This window comes from Salmo trutta, chromosome 6 (assembly GCF_901001165.1).
Source record: "Salmo trutta chromosome 6, fSalTru1.1, whole genome shotgun sequence".
In the NCBI taxonomy this organism is placed as follows: domain Eukaryota; kingdom Metazoa; phylum Chordata; class Actinopteri; order Salmoniformes; family Salmonidae; genus Salmo; species Salmo trutta.
This window is the reverse complement of record NC_042962.1, coordinates 9852118-9866216: the sequence shown is the minus strand read 5'-3', so window position 1 is coordinate 9866216 and position 14099 is coordinate 9852118. Positions and strand designations below refer to the sequence as shown.

The following is a 14099-nucleotide window of genomic DNA, read 5'->3' as shown; positions in this document are numbered from 1 at the left end:
ATCGTTGGGGGGTGACTGTGGATCGTTGGGGGGTGACTGTGGATCGTTGGGGGGTGACTGTGGATCGTTGGGGGGTGACTGTGGATCGTTGGGGGGTGACTGTGGATCGTTGGGGAGTGACTGTGGATCGTTGGGGGGTGACTGTGGATCGTTGGGGGGTGACTGTGGATCGTTGGGGGGTGACTGTGGATCGTTGGGGGGTGACTGTGGATCGTTGGGGGGTGACTGTGGATCGTTGGGAGGTGACTGTGGATCGTTGGGGGGTGGCTGTGGATCGTTGGGGGGTGACTGTGGATCGTTGGGGAGTGACTGTGGATCGTTGGGGAGTGACTGTGGATCGTTGGGGGGGTGACTGTGGATTGTTGGGAGGTGACTGGACGGAGGTTATTCATGGACAGGGACTCCCTCTTGTGGACAAATTTACTGTCATTCTGAAGATTCATATTTATTTCATGTGATTGATTTACATCTGTACCTCATGTTAAGGTCAACTGTGTTAGGTGAACTGAACCCTCATTACGTGATGAAACTATTTATTCCTTAAACAAAAAGAAAAATCTAAAGGAACATGTAACATCTGTCAAATCATAGTCTAAAAGCAGATGGGCTGGTTCTACTCTGGCCATTTTATGTTGTTTTGTTGTGGAAAACCTAGTGGGTCAAACGTAACGTGTCAGTCCTGTTACCCATAGATGGACAATCTAGAAATGTTTGAATAATTACAATGTTTTTTGTGAAAGGTTACTTTCAATTGCCCTTCCCTGTTGCACACAACAAACTTCCATTCCCCCTGTCACAATGGGATGGATATAACCCCGTAAACAGGCAACCCTGTGACTTTATTAGATGGGTTAGTTGACAACGTGACCAAAACCATGTGCGTGCTTCCATGGGGCAGAAGTCAGCCTGTTGTTGTGTTTCTGGAGGGCCATTGCTAGCAAAAATGAGGAGAAACTTCCATGTGAGTAATCGTAAGTGGCTTGTTTAAGCTCGATTCATCTTGTTCATGATACCATGTCTTGTTTTGATGGATTTCATGCCAATGCAAATATGGCTAAAATTCGCTAGCTTACAAACCAACAACGAAGAATGTATTTGAGAGGCAAGTGCTCATAGTGCAAATATATTTACGTTTTCAGTAAACATTTTAAGCCAACCCTGTCTGTTTCGCCCAATAGTTTCCCAAGCCTTGGTTTTGTTGCTAAACAAACAATAACTCTTAATGAAAACATGTTTAAGTTGAACATGTGCTCTTTATCACAATGTTAAAGTAAGGTAAAAATCAACCGTGTTTTAATAATTATTTTTTATTTTTTTACAAAGTTACGCTACTCAAAAGGCACCCAATTGGTTGAATGAATGACCCATGTATGAATGGGGACTGTCCACACAAGGATGTGCATTTACAAATCCAGAGCAGGACAAATAGGAAGTATAAAAGAAAGTCTGGTATTTTTAGAATGCAGTTTATTGGCTAAAAAGATCGGGGTTCTTTAACACCAGAACTGCTCACATCAAAAAGCTGAGTTCATTATAGCATGGTGGGGCGGCAGGTAGCCTAGTGGTTAGAGCGTTGGGCCAGTAACCAAAATTTTGCTGGATTGAATCCCCCGTGCTGACGAGGTAAAAATCTGTCATTCGGCCCCTGAACAAGGCAATTAACCCACTGTTCCCCGGTAGGCCGTCATTGTAAATATGCATTTGTTCTTAACTGACTTGCCTAGTTAAATAAAATAAATAAAAATGATGCTGCCCTCAAATAGGGAAGAGCAGGAACCCACTGAAGGTGCTATGGCATCTTGACCCATGTCTTGGTGGAGACTCATGTAGACCACCTAGAGACAAACCATTAGATATGTACGCATCAACTTCGCCGGCATTGTGTTACCTATTATACATAACATTTTGGTAAAGTTATACACCAATCCATTGTGGACTGGCAGTGAATCTGAAGTAGTAGACTCCTCCCACTGGTGCTGTGAAGATACCTGCATCAGAGGAGAAGCAGGAAGAGATCAGCACTGTCTGTCACTCATAGACACTGGACTGTATGTTAGATGGACTGTAGATGGATTAATGCTGGACTGTAGATGGATTCAGTGTGTGTTGATTAGTTACATTAGTTGGGTTGTGACGATTCTGCTGGACTGGCAGTGTGATTAGTGTATTGATGGGTCCTGAGTCAGTCAAACCAACCGAGAAAAACACAAGACAACATATTAATGCAGTGCATTTAGAAAGTTACATTAGCAGTGTTCATAAAACCAATTCACTAGTTCACCACTGGGCAAAAACTGATAGAATCAACATTGTTAACACATTAATTTCAACCCCCAAAATCCATGTGATGACGTTGAATCAACATGGAAAACGGATTGAATTTGAAAAAAGTAATCATGTTGAAGTCACGTTTAGTTGAAAACTCAACCAAATGTCGATTTAAAACTAGACATTGAACTGACGTCTGTGCCCAGTTGATCATGTCTGTGTTACCTGCAGTCTCTCTCTTCAGAACCTCCACCTCCTTCTCACTGGCACTCCAATCTGGCCTCCAACACAGTATTACAGAAAGCTATAGATTCAACTTAACCTTAGGATAATGTTTCTTGGAGACATTACCCGTCTCCCCTGTGTAACCAGCTGTCACTCTACCATCCAGGGATGAAATCACAGCCGTAACAACAGCCGTAACAACCACGTACAAAACTCAAATATGGGTTCCAACAGAATGAACACATTATCTATCTGATTACTTTATTACCTGTGTAAACTATCTGATTTGGTTTATTTTGGTTTGGTTTATTAGCTGTTAACTCTCTCCAGCTCCTCCACCTTGTTTCTATGGAGCTGCAGCAACCTTCATTGTGAAATGATAACTCTTCAGAAAGGATGTCATTTTTATAAGGCTGAGTCTCAGTGAAAGTTCTGGAATAATGCCAAGGACATTATTTTGCACCATATTCCCCTTATGCCTCTCCAGCTAGCAGACAGTGCAGGAGTTACCCCTGGTTACAACTGATTGGATAAGATCTAGCAGTGTGCTATCCGCTCAACCTTTATCAGGATGCAGCTGTTATCGTTGTTTTAATGCTAGCATCTGAATGTAAATAGGAAGTTAATGACCGATAGACATTAAGCCTTTGTAATGCCTTAATTAAGGTTGTGAGAAGTAGATTTGCACATCGAGGAAGCCCTAACTTCCCGACTCTTCATTATAGCTCAACACAGAACAACTAGAGGGTGATCACACAGTAAATACTGTTCTCTCTTTCTAGCTCCTTCACCTCACTCTCACTGGCTGTGTTTTAAAATCTAGAATATAGCTAAGAATAAATTGTTCTGGTGTTAACATAACATGTGTTCTGTCTCCAACTTGTTCGTCTGACGCTGCAGTTCAGTGACAGTCAGCTCCACTCCCTGTTCCACCACCATGTCTCTCAGCTCCTTCAGCTCCGTCCAGATATCGTCAGGTGTGGTGGTGGTCTCCTCCACTGTGACCCTGTTGAGTGATGTCCTTCTCACTGACCCCTCCGCTCTCTCCCTGAGCCCATGACCCAGAAAGACAGAGCAGCAACACCGGCAGAGTTTCAGCACCCCTCATTCTGAAATGGAACCTCTTCAGTAATGATGTAGTCGATGAGGCTCAGTCTCTTCTCTACAGTATATACTGTACACTCAGAACGTAGTGAGCTTGAAATCTTGGTGACCAAGAGTCTTCTGTTCTTTCGACTGATTGAAATTTTAAAATGTGTTTATTTTTTATAAAAACAATATGTTGACTACTGAGCGTGTCTGATGCTTTAAGCACACTGTGATGTAAATAATTAAGACACAGATGACTCGAGGGAGGCAGAGATCAAGATGGCCTAACCAGAAGAAAATAAACTCTTCCCGGAATCACCACCTTCTGATGGCCTTTGGAGATTCTGCCATTAAGCTCCCGAAGTTGCCAGTAACAGGCTCCACCAGGAGTTGGCAACCTTTTCCGTTTGGAATGCCAATTTAAATGACCAGTTCTATCAATCTGCATGCCAGTTATGATTTTTATATGCACATTTTCGTGGAACAGTTTCATGCATTTTATTATCAAATCTACGTATCTCAAAATGATATCTAAACCAAAATGAAAATTGGGCAAAATCTAAATTTAACTTCCATTGCCAACTACTGTATGTAAAAAATCTTTTAAAAAAATGCCTACATAAAGCCAACAAATAAAAACATTGCAGCCTGCAGATAGAAAATATCCTGATTTAAAAATAAATCACGTTGTCTATGCATGGCTTGTCTGCAAGGAACTTAAAACAGCGCAGGCTGAACCAAGTTGATACAATCAAACCTGCATGTTTCCTGCACCAGTGAGTCCCGGACAGACATAGCTGTAGGCTATTTGTGCAAGGGATAAGAAGTAATCAGGTGGGCCTATTTTATGACCTACAGTTCAAGTCGGAAGTTTTTACATACACCTTAGCCAAATACATTTAAACTCAGTTTTTCACAATTCCTGACATGTAATCCTAGTAAAAATTCCCTGTTTTAGGATCACCACTTTATTTTAAGAATGTGAAATGTCCGAATAATAGCAGAGAGAATGATTTATTTCTGCGTTTATTTCTTTCATCACATTCCCAGTGGGTCAGAAGTTTGCATGCACTCCAATTATTATTTGGTAGCATTGCCTTTAAATTGTTTAACTTGGGTCAAACGTTTCGGGTAGCCTTCCACAAGCTTCCCACAATAAGTTAGGTGAATTTTGGCCCATTCCTCCTGACAGCTGGTGTAACTGAGTCAGGTTCGTATGCCTCCTTGCTCGCACACGCTGTCTGAGATGTTGCTTCAATATATCCACATAATTTTCCTCCCTCATGATGCCATCTATTTTGTGAAGTGCACCAGTCCTTCCTGCAGCAAAGCAGGAGCGGTATGACAGCTGCGTGGTCCCATGGTGTTTATACTTGCGTACTATTGTTTGTGCAGATGAACGTGGTACCTTCAGGCGTTTGGAAATTGCTCCCAAACATGAACCAGACTTGTGGAGGTCTACAATTCTTTTTCTGAGGTCTTGGCTGATTTCTTTTGATTTTCCCATGATGTCATGCAGAGGCACTGAGTTTAGGCCTTGAAGTACATCCACAGGTACACCTCCAATTGACGTCAATTAGCCTATCAGAAGCTTCTAAAGCCATGACATAATTTTCTGGAATTTTCAAGCTGTTTAAAGGCACAGTCGACTTAGTGTATGTAAACTTCTGACCCATTGGAATTGTGATAGTGAAATAATCTGTATAAACAATTTTTTGAAAAATGACTTGTGTCATGCACAAAGTCGATGTCCTAACCGACTTGCCAAAACTATCGTTTGTTAACAAGAAATTTGTGGTGGTTGAAAAACGATTTTTAATGACTCCAACCTAAGTGTATGGCCTACTTCTATGCATAATCAGGTGCGCGTTCTTACTCAACATTGACAGGAGCACTCCAAACAAAACACAATTAATAAATTGACAAACTCGTACATGGAAGGAAAAAACTAAAACGTGTTTCTCACAACTATAGACTAGGTTGTGTGCTCTGCAAACAACTTGTCCACTCTGACAATGAGAACTGTAAAATGCTAATAATAATGTATTGAATGCATTAACAGAAATTACGTCATCCAAACAAACATTGTAGATTACAGCGGCAGTCAGTGTCGTTTAAGATGAAGACACATTGAACTAGGTGAATGACATATGAATGAGTCATCCAATATGCTGTAATATAAATAAGGCCATGCTCATGAAAAAAGAATTAACAGCGATAGGTTTAGGCAACTACATGATACACTAATTTTCCCTTGTACCCATCATGAGGTTTCTACAACCTAGCCTACGAATGAAAATTTACAACGTAGGTGCACACAGGTCGGCAGACAGTGACACATGGACAGTGACATTCAATACCGCCTTACACACTATTGACTGAATCTAGCTGATATAGGGTGAAATCATTAGTCCAACAGTTGCAAACTAGAGTTTCTATTGGACAAATTCAGGTACATTTATCCCTGTTTTTTTCCCCGTTTGCTTCCGCTTAAAAAAAAATGTTTTTCAACAGAATGGGTGGAATGAATACACCCCTGATCACGTGGAAACACAGTTCACTTTCATATCATCCACGTTGTATTCCTTCTATGCGCTCTCCTACTCTCACCTTGTCCCTTCGCTTGTGGACTTCAATGCACAACACATCAGCTGTTTGTGACCAGGGGAAGTTGTGGAGAAGTACAGACCAGGGTTGGGTTAAAAAAAAATATCTGAAACTTTGAACATCCCATGGAGCACCATTAAATCCATTATAAAAAAATGTAAGAATATGGCACCACAACAAACCTGCCAAGAGAGGGCTGCCCACCAAAACTCACTGACCAGGAAAGTGGGGCATTAATCAGAAAGGTAACAAAGAGACCAAAGATAACCCTGAAGGAGCTGCAAAGCTCCACAGTGGAGATTTGAGTATCTGTCCATAGGACCACTTTAAGCTGCACACTCGACAGAGCTGGGCCAGAAAAAAATCCATTGCTTAAAGAAAAAAATAAGCAAACACGTATGGTGTTCGCCAAAAGGCATATGGGAGATTCCACAAACATGGAAGAAGGTAGTCTGGTCAGATAAGACTAAAATTGAGCTTTTTGGCCATCAAGGATAATGCTATGTCTGGCGCAAACCCAACACCTCTCATCACCCCGAGAACACCATCCCAACACCAACACCGCCATCCCCCAGCATCATTCTGTGGGGATATTTTTCATCGGCAGGGACTGTGAAACTGGTCAGAATTGAAGGAATGATGGATGGCGCTAAATAGAGATTTGAGACTGGGACGGAGGTTCACCTTCCATCAGGACAATGACCCTAAGCATACTGCTAAAGCAACACTCGAGTGGTTTAAGGGGAAACATTTAAACGTCTTGGAATGGCCTAGTCAAAGCCCAGACCTCAATCCAATTGAGAATCTGTGGTATGACTTTTAAATATTTCTGTACACCAGCGGAACCCATCCAACTTGAAGGAGCTGGAGCAGTTTTGCCAAGAAGAATGGGCAAAAATCTCAGTGGCTAGATGCGCCAAGCTTATAGAGACATACCCAAGAGACTTGCAGCTGTAATTGCTGCAAAAGGTCGCTCACAAAGTATTGACTTTGGGGGGATGAATAGTTACGCACGCTCAAGTTGAATGTTTTTTATTCTTTCTTGTTTGTTTCTCAATAAAATATATTTTGCATCTTCAAAGTGGTAGGCATGTTGTGTAAATCAAATGATACAACCCCCACCCCAAAAAATATTTTAATTCCAGGTTGTAAGGCTGAATACTTTCTCAAGCCACTGTAGCATCCCTCTGTTTGAGAAGGGTGTTTCAGTTGACTAATCTAACTAGCTGCATTTGCTAGCTAAGTAAGTGAAACTCAAAGTTTTTAAAAAGACACTCTATTTCTCTCTTGTTTCTCCTTCATTTTGGAAGAAATGTATTTGGTTAAAACTGTTAAACTATTTTCTCTCCTTCAACTACTCATTTTATACATTTTATACACTGCAGTGCTAGCTAGCTGTAGCTTATACATGTCAGTTCATGCTGCAAGAGCTCTGATAGACTGGAGGATGTCCTCCGGATGTTGTCATAATGACTGTAAGTCTATGGAAGGGGGTGAGAACCATGAACCTCCTAGGTTTTGTATTGAAGTCAATGTACCCAGAGGAGGACGGAATCTGGCTGTCCTCTGGCTACACCATGGTGCTACCCTACAGAGTGCTGTAGAGGCTACTGTAGACCTTTGCAAAATAGTGTTTTAATCAATTGTTTGGTGATGTGATTATATTTAGTATAGTTTTATCTAAAAATAACTTTGTTTTACAATTTTAATTGTTCTGAAATTCACTGAGCAGGGTGGTCCTCCCCTTCTTCCTCTGAGGAGCCTCCACTGGTAGATTAGAAATTATGGGAATTAATGGTAAATGTACTACTGGTGTGCCATCAATCAAGACGTGCCATAAATTTAGTATTTTTTTTGCAACTGCCCTACTAAAACATTATCGGTCAACCAACAGCCTTCCGACCAAACAATCGTCCAGTCGACCAAATGGGGTCAGCCCTAATTAGATGGAAATTTGACATGTTTCTAACAGAAAAAAAACGAAAAACATCAAATGCCAAAGACTGTCTGATATTCTCTCATACCGTGGGAAAAGTAAACCTGTGCATTAGTTGAAGATCTCTCCCTTCCTGCTCAGCCTGTGTTATTGTTTGTGGGCAGCCAAAGTAAACACCTCTACAACAGCTGTGGCTGGAGAGCAGACTGAGCCAGTCTGAATACAGGATAAGATGTGCACATTACAATGATACATTAACATGAATCATAATATCTTTATTGATATCATTGGGTATTACATGATATTATACACAAACATCAAATCAGAAATAAAATATACTTGCATTTATATAATGACATTTACACTTTGCAGTTAAAAGTAATGCCTGGTTTGATAATGTATACGAAATGTACAGATAATGTATACAATGAAGCGGTAATGTGTACAATGCATACAAAATGAACAGATTATGTATGCAAAACGTACAGATTGTATACAATGAAGAGATCATGTATACAATGAAGAGATCGTGTATACAAGGAAGAGATCGTGTATACAAGGAAGAGATTGTGTATACAAGGAAGAGATCATGTATACAATCTACTGCAAGAAAAAGGTACAAAACTAAAGTGTACTACAAATATGGCAACTGCAGATTCCACATTAAAACACCCCGTCGGCTTGAATTTGATCATGATAAATACAATGGGCATGATAATCACCAGATAGGCTGCTATTCAGAAAGGACATACGTGGAAATTACCTCAGAGCTGATGATCAATTACATTAGCTATTTATTTTGAATAAGGTTAGTGGTGTAGTGAAATTGGATTAGTGTTTTTATCCTTTCTGTTCACGGACGGCAGATGACAGACAACTGCACTGTAGATATTCTACATGTATTTCTGTAACCAGTTGAGCATGTCTGTCCTGGCCTCCTGGATGCAGGGCTGGTCTGTGGTGTTGATGTCCTCTCTCTTCCGGTGAACAAAGCCATGAGTCTGACCTGGGAAGACCTTCACATGGTAGTCTACACCTGTACACTTCTCCTGCAGGTTCTTCTCCAGGACACTCACCTGGAAGGAAACAACAGGGAATTAATGAACTGGTGATAGGATGGTTGAAACACAACTCAAAGCATTTGATTGGATGACACTAAATTGTGGTATAAGGCCAGTAACCGACAGAGATGCTGATGATGAAGGTTCATTTAACTCAAGAGATCACTCTGGCTTGCAATAAATGGTGCTCAATATAGTTTTCAATATATGTATGATCGACATTGACTTTTTTCTTTTTAAAATGTAGTACTGTGTAGTATTTAATAATACCAGACCTGGTCCAGTGGGATGACGTCATCCTTCTCTCCGAAGATAAACAGTGTCGGGCTCTTCAGTTCATACCTGTCCTCCCTCTCCCTGATGATTCCTGCAGACACGCAGTCACATCCAAACAGCATAGCATTAGCATTACTAGCCTACTAGGCAAGCACAATGGTTGCGTTCCAGACCGACTACATTGCAGCTGTTGCACTGCATCAACCAATGGTTGTGTTTGATATTATCGACTGTGCAGTCGGGAATCAGGCTGCTAAATCATTTATTTTTATTTTTTACATTTTTGTCATTTAGCAGATACTCTTATCCAGAGTGACTTACAGTAGTGAGTGCATACATTTTTATACCTTTTTCGTACTGCGGTACAAGCGCCAAGCTCTACCAACTGAGCCAACTGAGCTACACGGGACCTTACGAGATCTGGCAGGCGTCTGCAATGTAATCAGCCTAGATTGCGACTGTTGGTAGACACTCTACCTCATGGTTATTACTGTATTCTGATTGGACAGGCCTCTTACCCCTACCCTTACCATAGACAGATACCCCTGCCCTGACCTCAGGGTACTGCAGAGCCAGGTAGTGGGTGGCCACCCCCCCCCAGCAGAAGCCCACTGCCCCAATACGCTGGACCCCACACTGGCTCTTCAGAAACCTCAGGACTGCGTCCACCTCCCTGGACGGACGGACGGACGACAGACAGACAGACAGACAGCAGGGGGAGAGGGGAGGAAGAGGTTGGGTTACTGGGGGAGCACAGGGCACACACATTTTAGTTGTAAGTTAACAGAGGGATAAAGTTATTTTCGAATAAAGTTATATTCTATTGACAGAATAAAAAGACTAACAAGTCTGGCTTCGTGATGGCACCCTCTGCTGGCCAACAGTGGATGTGTGCTGATAGAGATTAATACTGTATACAGATGTGAGATTATGGAGTGAAGTCTGGCTTTCTGCGACAACTCTCTGGCCAATGGGAATGTTTGCATTACTTGTTGATATTGGTGGGCTTCTTGTCCTCCAACCACTGCTGAAAGGTAGACCAATCATGTGATGGACTCCATGGCTCCTTTCCAATGTAGAAGTCAGGGCACACTGCACTGGGGGGAGATAGACAGCCAGCATGACAATACTGGTAATATACCTGGCATTTACTGGTGAATTACAGTACATGGTAAGTAACAACATTGTTAAGTTCTTGGTGACAGGGGGCAGTATTCGGAAATTCAGATGAATAACGTGCCCAAATTAAACTGCCTGCTACTCGGGCCCAGAAGGTAGGATATGCATTAGTAGATTTGGATAGAAAACACACTGACATTTCTAAAACTGTTTGAATGATGTCTGTGAGTATAACAGAACTCATATGGCAGGCAAAAACCTGAGAAAAAATCCAACCAGGAAGTGGTTTGTAGTTCTTCAATTGATTGCCTTTCCAAACTACAGTATCTGTGGGGTCATTTTGCACTTCCTAAGGCTTCCACTAAATGTCAACAGTCTTTAGAACCTTGTTTCATGCTTCTACTGTTACTGGGGAGAGAATAAGAGCTGTCTCAAGCCTGGGACCAATGAGTTGTTTACTGCGCAGGCACACCGTTCCTTCTTTTTCCTCTGTAATGAATACGCTATTGTCCGGTTGGAATATTATCGAAGATTTATGTTAAAAAGACCCTAAGGATTGATTGTAAACATCGTTTGACATGTTTCTACGAACGGTAATGGAACTATTTGACTTTTATCGAACAAAACGAGTTTATCGAACAAAACGAACATCTCTTGTGGAAGTGGGAGTCCTCGGAGTGCATTCCGACGAAGATCAGCAAAGGTAAGTGAAGATTTATAATACTATTTCTGAGTTTTGTTGACTCCAGAACTTGGCGGGTAACTGTATAGCTTGCTTTGATGGCTGAGCTCTGTACTCAGAATATTGAACAATGTGCTTTCGCTGTAAAGCTATTTTGAAATCTGACACAGCGATTGCATTAAGGAGAAGTGTATCTATAATTCTTTCAATAACTGTTGTAAATTTTATCAACGTTTGTGATGAGTATTTTTGCAAATTGATGTGCACATTCACCGGGGGTTTTGGTGGGAATACATTTTCTGAACATCACGCGCCAATGTAAAATGGGGTTTTTGGATATAAATATGAGCTTTATCGAACAAAACATACATGTATTGTGTAACATTGAGTCCTGGGAGTGTCATCTGACGAAGATCATCAAAGGTTAGTGATTAACGTTTGCTGTATTTCTGGTTTTTGTGACGCCTCTCCTTGCTTGGAAAATGGCTGTGTGGTTTTTCTTGTTTAGGCGCTGTCCTAACATAATCTAATGTTATGCTTTTGCTGTAAAGCCTTTTTGAAATCGGACAATGTGGTTGGATTAACGAGAAGTGTATCTTTAAAATGGGGTATAATAGTTGTATGTTTGAGAAATTTGAATTTAGATTTTTGTTGTTTTGAATTTGCCGCCCTGCTATTTCACTGGCTGTTGAATAGTGTGTCTGGCGGGTGGGACGCTAGCATCCCACATACCCCAGAGAGGTTTTAAATATGCATTGTTACATACATGTATCCATTGGAGGCCAGCATGTCAGCCATGTATCTGGTGTTGGGTAGCTGCCAGCCATAGATGTCCTGAATGATGATGACGGCCTTGTCTGAATCAGAGGGAGGCTTGACCAGGTAGGCCTTGATGTGTTCTATCTGGACCTCCTGGCCAACACCGCCGTACTCCATCATGTATCCCATGTCACATGGACACGGCTTCGCCTCATTGGCCATCTGGAAAGAGATAACATTGAGAATCACACACATAACCATACAAACATGTATAGAGACACGCATACTGCTACACATGGATTTTTATTAATCGATACAGCGATACGGAATCCTTTGACATAAGTCGGTAATTCAAATGTTCCTACTCATTACTAAGTGCGTCATGCTGACTGCACTAGATGGCAACGTTATAGCCTACAAGCCTCAGTTATTTCCACATACAATGGAGAGCCCATAAAATCGTCAGACTCCAGTCACCCAAGTCATAGACTGTTTTCTCTGCTACCCCACGGCAAGCGGTCTCGGAGCGCCAAGTCTAGGTTCAAAAGGCTCCTTACAGCTTCCACCCCCAAGCCATAAGATTGCTGAACAATTCATCAAATGGCCACCGGACTATTTACATTGACCCCCCATTTGTTTTGTACACTGCTGCTACTCGCTGTTTTATCATCTATGCATAGTCACTTCACCCCTACCGACATGTACAAATTACCTCAACTAACCTGTACCCCCGCACACTGACTCTAAATAAGAGTATATTTGCCCCCTTCCCGTTAGAGTTTAGTTTTCTTCCGCGGTGGAAAAGTGAAAAGAATTATGTGAATGGCTGACTGCAAGGAACGCCCTCTTCGACAGCGTGAGCGCCGTTCCCAGTCCGAAGTCCAAACCCACCAAAATCTATCATTTTATAATCTGCATTGTGAGTGTAGAAAATGTAAACGTGTAATAATCATTCAATTCGCCTTAGTCGAGTTTTAACTGGGACAATTTCGAACTGTACAAACCTACCGTCTCAAAAAGGCACTGCTGAGATTCGAACTCAGGATCTCCTGTTTACTAGACAGGCGCTTTAACCAACTAAGCCACAGCGCCACTGATGCCGTGTGCGTTAAATATATTAACAATACTTGACTTGGCTTTGGTAATGTGAGCATTTGTTGTAAAGTCAGCTGTGTGCAGTTTCCAATTACATTCCCGAGATGAATTGTAAATACCATAACGGGGTAAAGCGGTGGATCAGACATCAATTTAAAGAAATGGGATTCAGTCACAGATATATCGGTGTGATGTAGTACCGGCTAAATACCACAGGATGTCACTATCTACACGTGCCAGAAACCACTAAATGGTACCATGTGACGCAGAATCCGGAAGCTGTGACCGCTGACGGAAAACGGCGCACACTGTCGCAAGGTGTCGGGTAAATTTCTTATTCGTCTCCTCCATCGTTTTGCATTTGCAAGGAAGAGGTGTGCTAGCGATCTCGGTTTGACAATCGCTACCGGTCCAAAATACATGGTCCGAGCGTGTCACGAAACAGGAGGGATTCTGGTGTTCAAAGTGGACACCATTTTAGGATAGTCAATGTATCTGACTTCAAGGATAGTCTGATCCAAATCGGCTAAAAACAGTGACATTCACGTTGTGGATGGGTGTGCGATAGCAAACTAACGTTACTGTATAACTCCAAAAGAGGGGCAGAGCCTCATCTATGAATATGGACATTGCAGACGAAGGTAAATGTCATTTTACAACGTTGGCTAGCTAAGTTAGCTTAGTTAAACTAGCTAGTTACTCTGTACGCAGTCTCCAAGGCAAAGGTGGACTCTAACTAACGTTACCTTTCCAACGTCAGTTTGTAGCACAGTTTTCGTCCACTGACACCCAAACAGTGACACCAGGTAGGGCCTGGCTCGAAGCAATCGATCATCAACGGGCTAGTAGCTAGCTGGCTAGACCGGTGCTAGTTAGTTATATAATCTAGCACATTTCCCCAGTACAGATATTGATGCGGCTGCTAGCACTGGCATGTTAGTTAGTTAAGCTAACGTAATGTAGCAAGGTAATCAATGAAACG

General features: G+C 41.8%; 2 protein-coding genes and 1 non-coding gene across 6 annotated transcripts in view; 1 reads left to right on the top strand and 2 right to left on the bottom strand.

Moving 5' to 3' along the window:
- Positions 1–8379: 8379 nt before the first annotated feature.
- cmbl (carboxymethylenebutenolidase homolog (Pseudomonas)) lies at positions 8380–13885 on the bottom strand. Of its 4 annotated transcripts, none has more exons than XM_029755204.1 (6): positions 13864–13885; positions 12030–12244; positions 10452–10559; positions 9993–10135; positions 9462–9553; positions 8380–9201 (listed from the first exon to the last, which is right to left on the bottom strand). In XM_029755204.1, the coding sequence occupies exons 2-6, from the start codon at positions 12242–12244 to the stop codon at positions 9019–9021; spliced, it is 741 nt and encodes a 246-aa protein (XP_029611064.1). In that variant the 5' UTR covers positions 13864–13885; the 3' UTR covers positions 8380–9018. The 4 variants fall into 4 exon arrangements, with proteins under 4 accessions (XP_029611064.1, XP_029611061.1, XP_029611062.1 ...); XM_029755201.1 differs by lacking the exon at positions 13864–13885 and adding an exon at positions 12745–12877; XM_029755202.1 differs by lacking the exon at positions 13864–13885 and adding an exon at positions 12735–12860.
- trnat-agu (transfer RNA threonine (anticodon AGU)) lies at positions 13041–13114 on the bottom strand. Its single transcript has one exon. It is a non-coding gene; the product is annotated as a tRNA-Thr (tRNA).
- The window catches only part of LOC115195256 (E3 ubiquitin-protein ligase MARCH6), a 28931-nt gene continuing 28248 nt past the window's right edge, over positions 13417–14099 (top strand). Inside the window, exon 1 of the mRNA XM_029755032.1 lies at positions 13417–13758. Coding sequence (XP_029610892.1) covers positions 13734–13758 — 25 coding nt within the window. The 5' untranslated portion in view covers positions 13417–13733. The remainder of the gene's footprint in view (positions 13759–14099) is intronic.

Bases quoted from the DNA above. Each gene is read 5' to 3' on its own strand.
- cmbl (XM_029755204.1), bottom strand. From the start codon at position 12,244: ATGGCCAATGAGGCGAAGCCGTGTCCATGTGACATGGGATACATGATG. The intron at 10,136-10,451 runs GTAATGCAAACA...CCGTCCGTCCAG, and splicing joins AAGCCCACCAATATCAACAA to GGAGGTGGACGCAGTCCTGA. The intron at 9,202-9,461 runs GTCTGGTATTAT...GTTTCCTTCCAG, and splicing joins ACGTCATCCCACTGGACCAG to GTGAGTGTCCTGGAGAAGAA.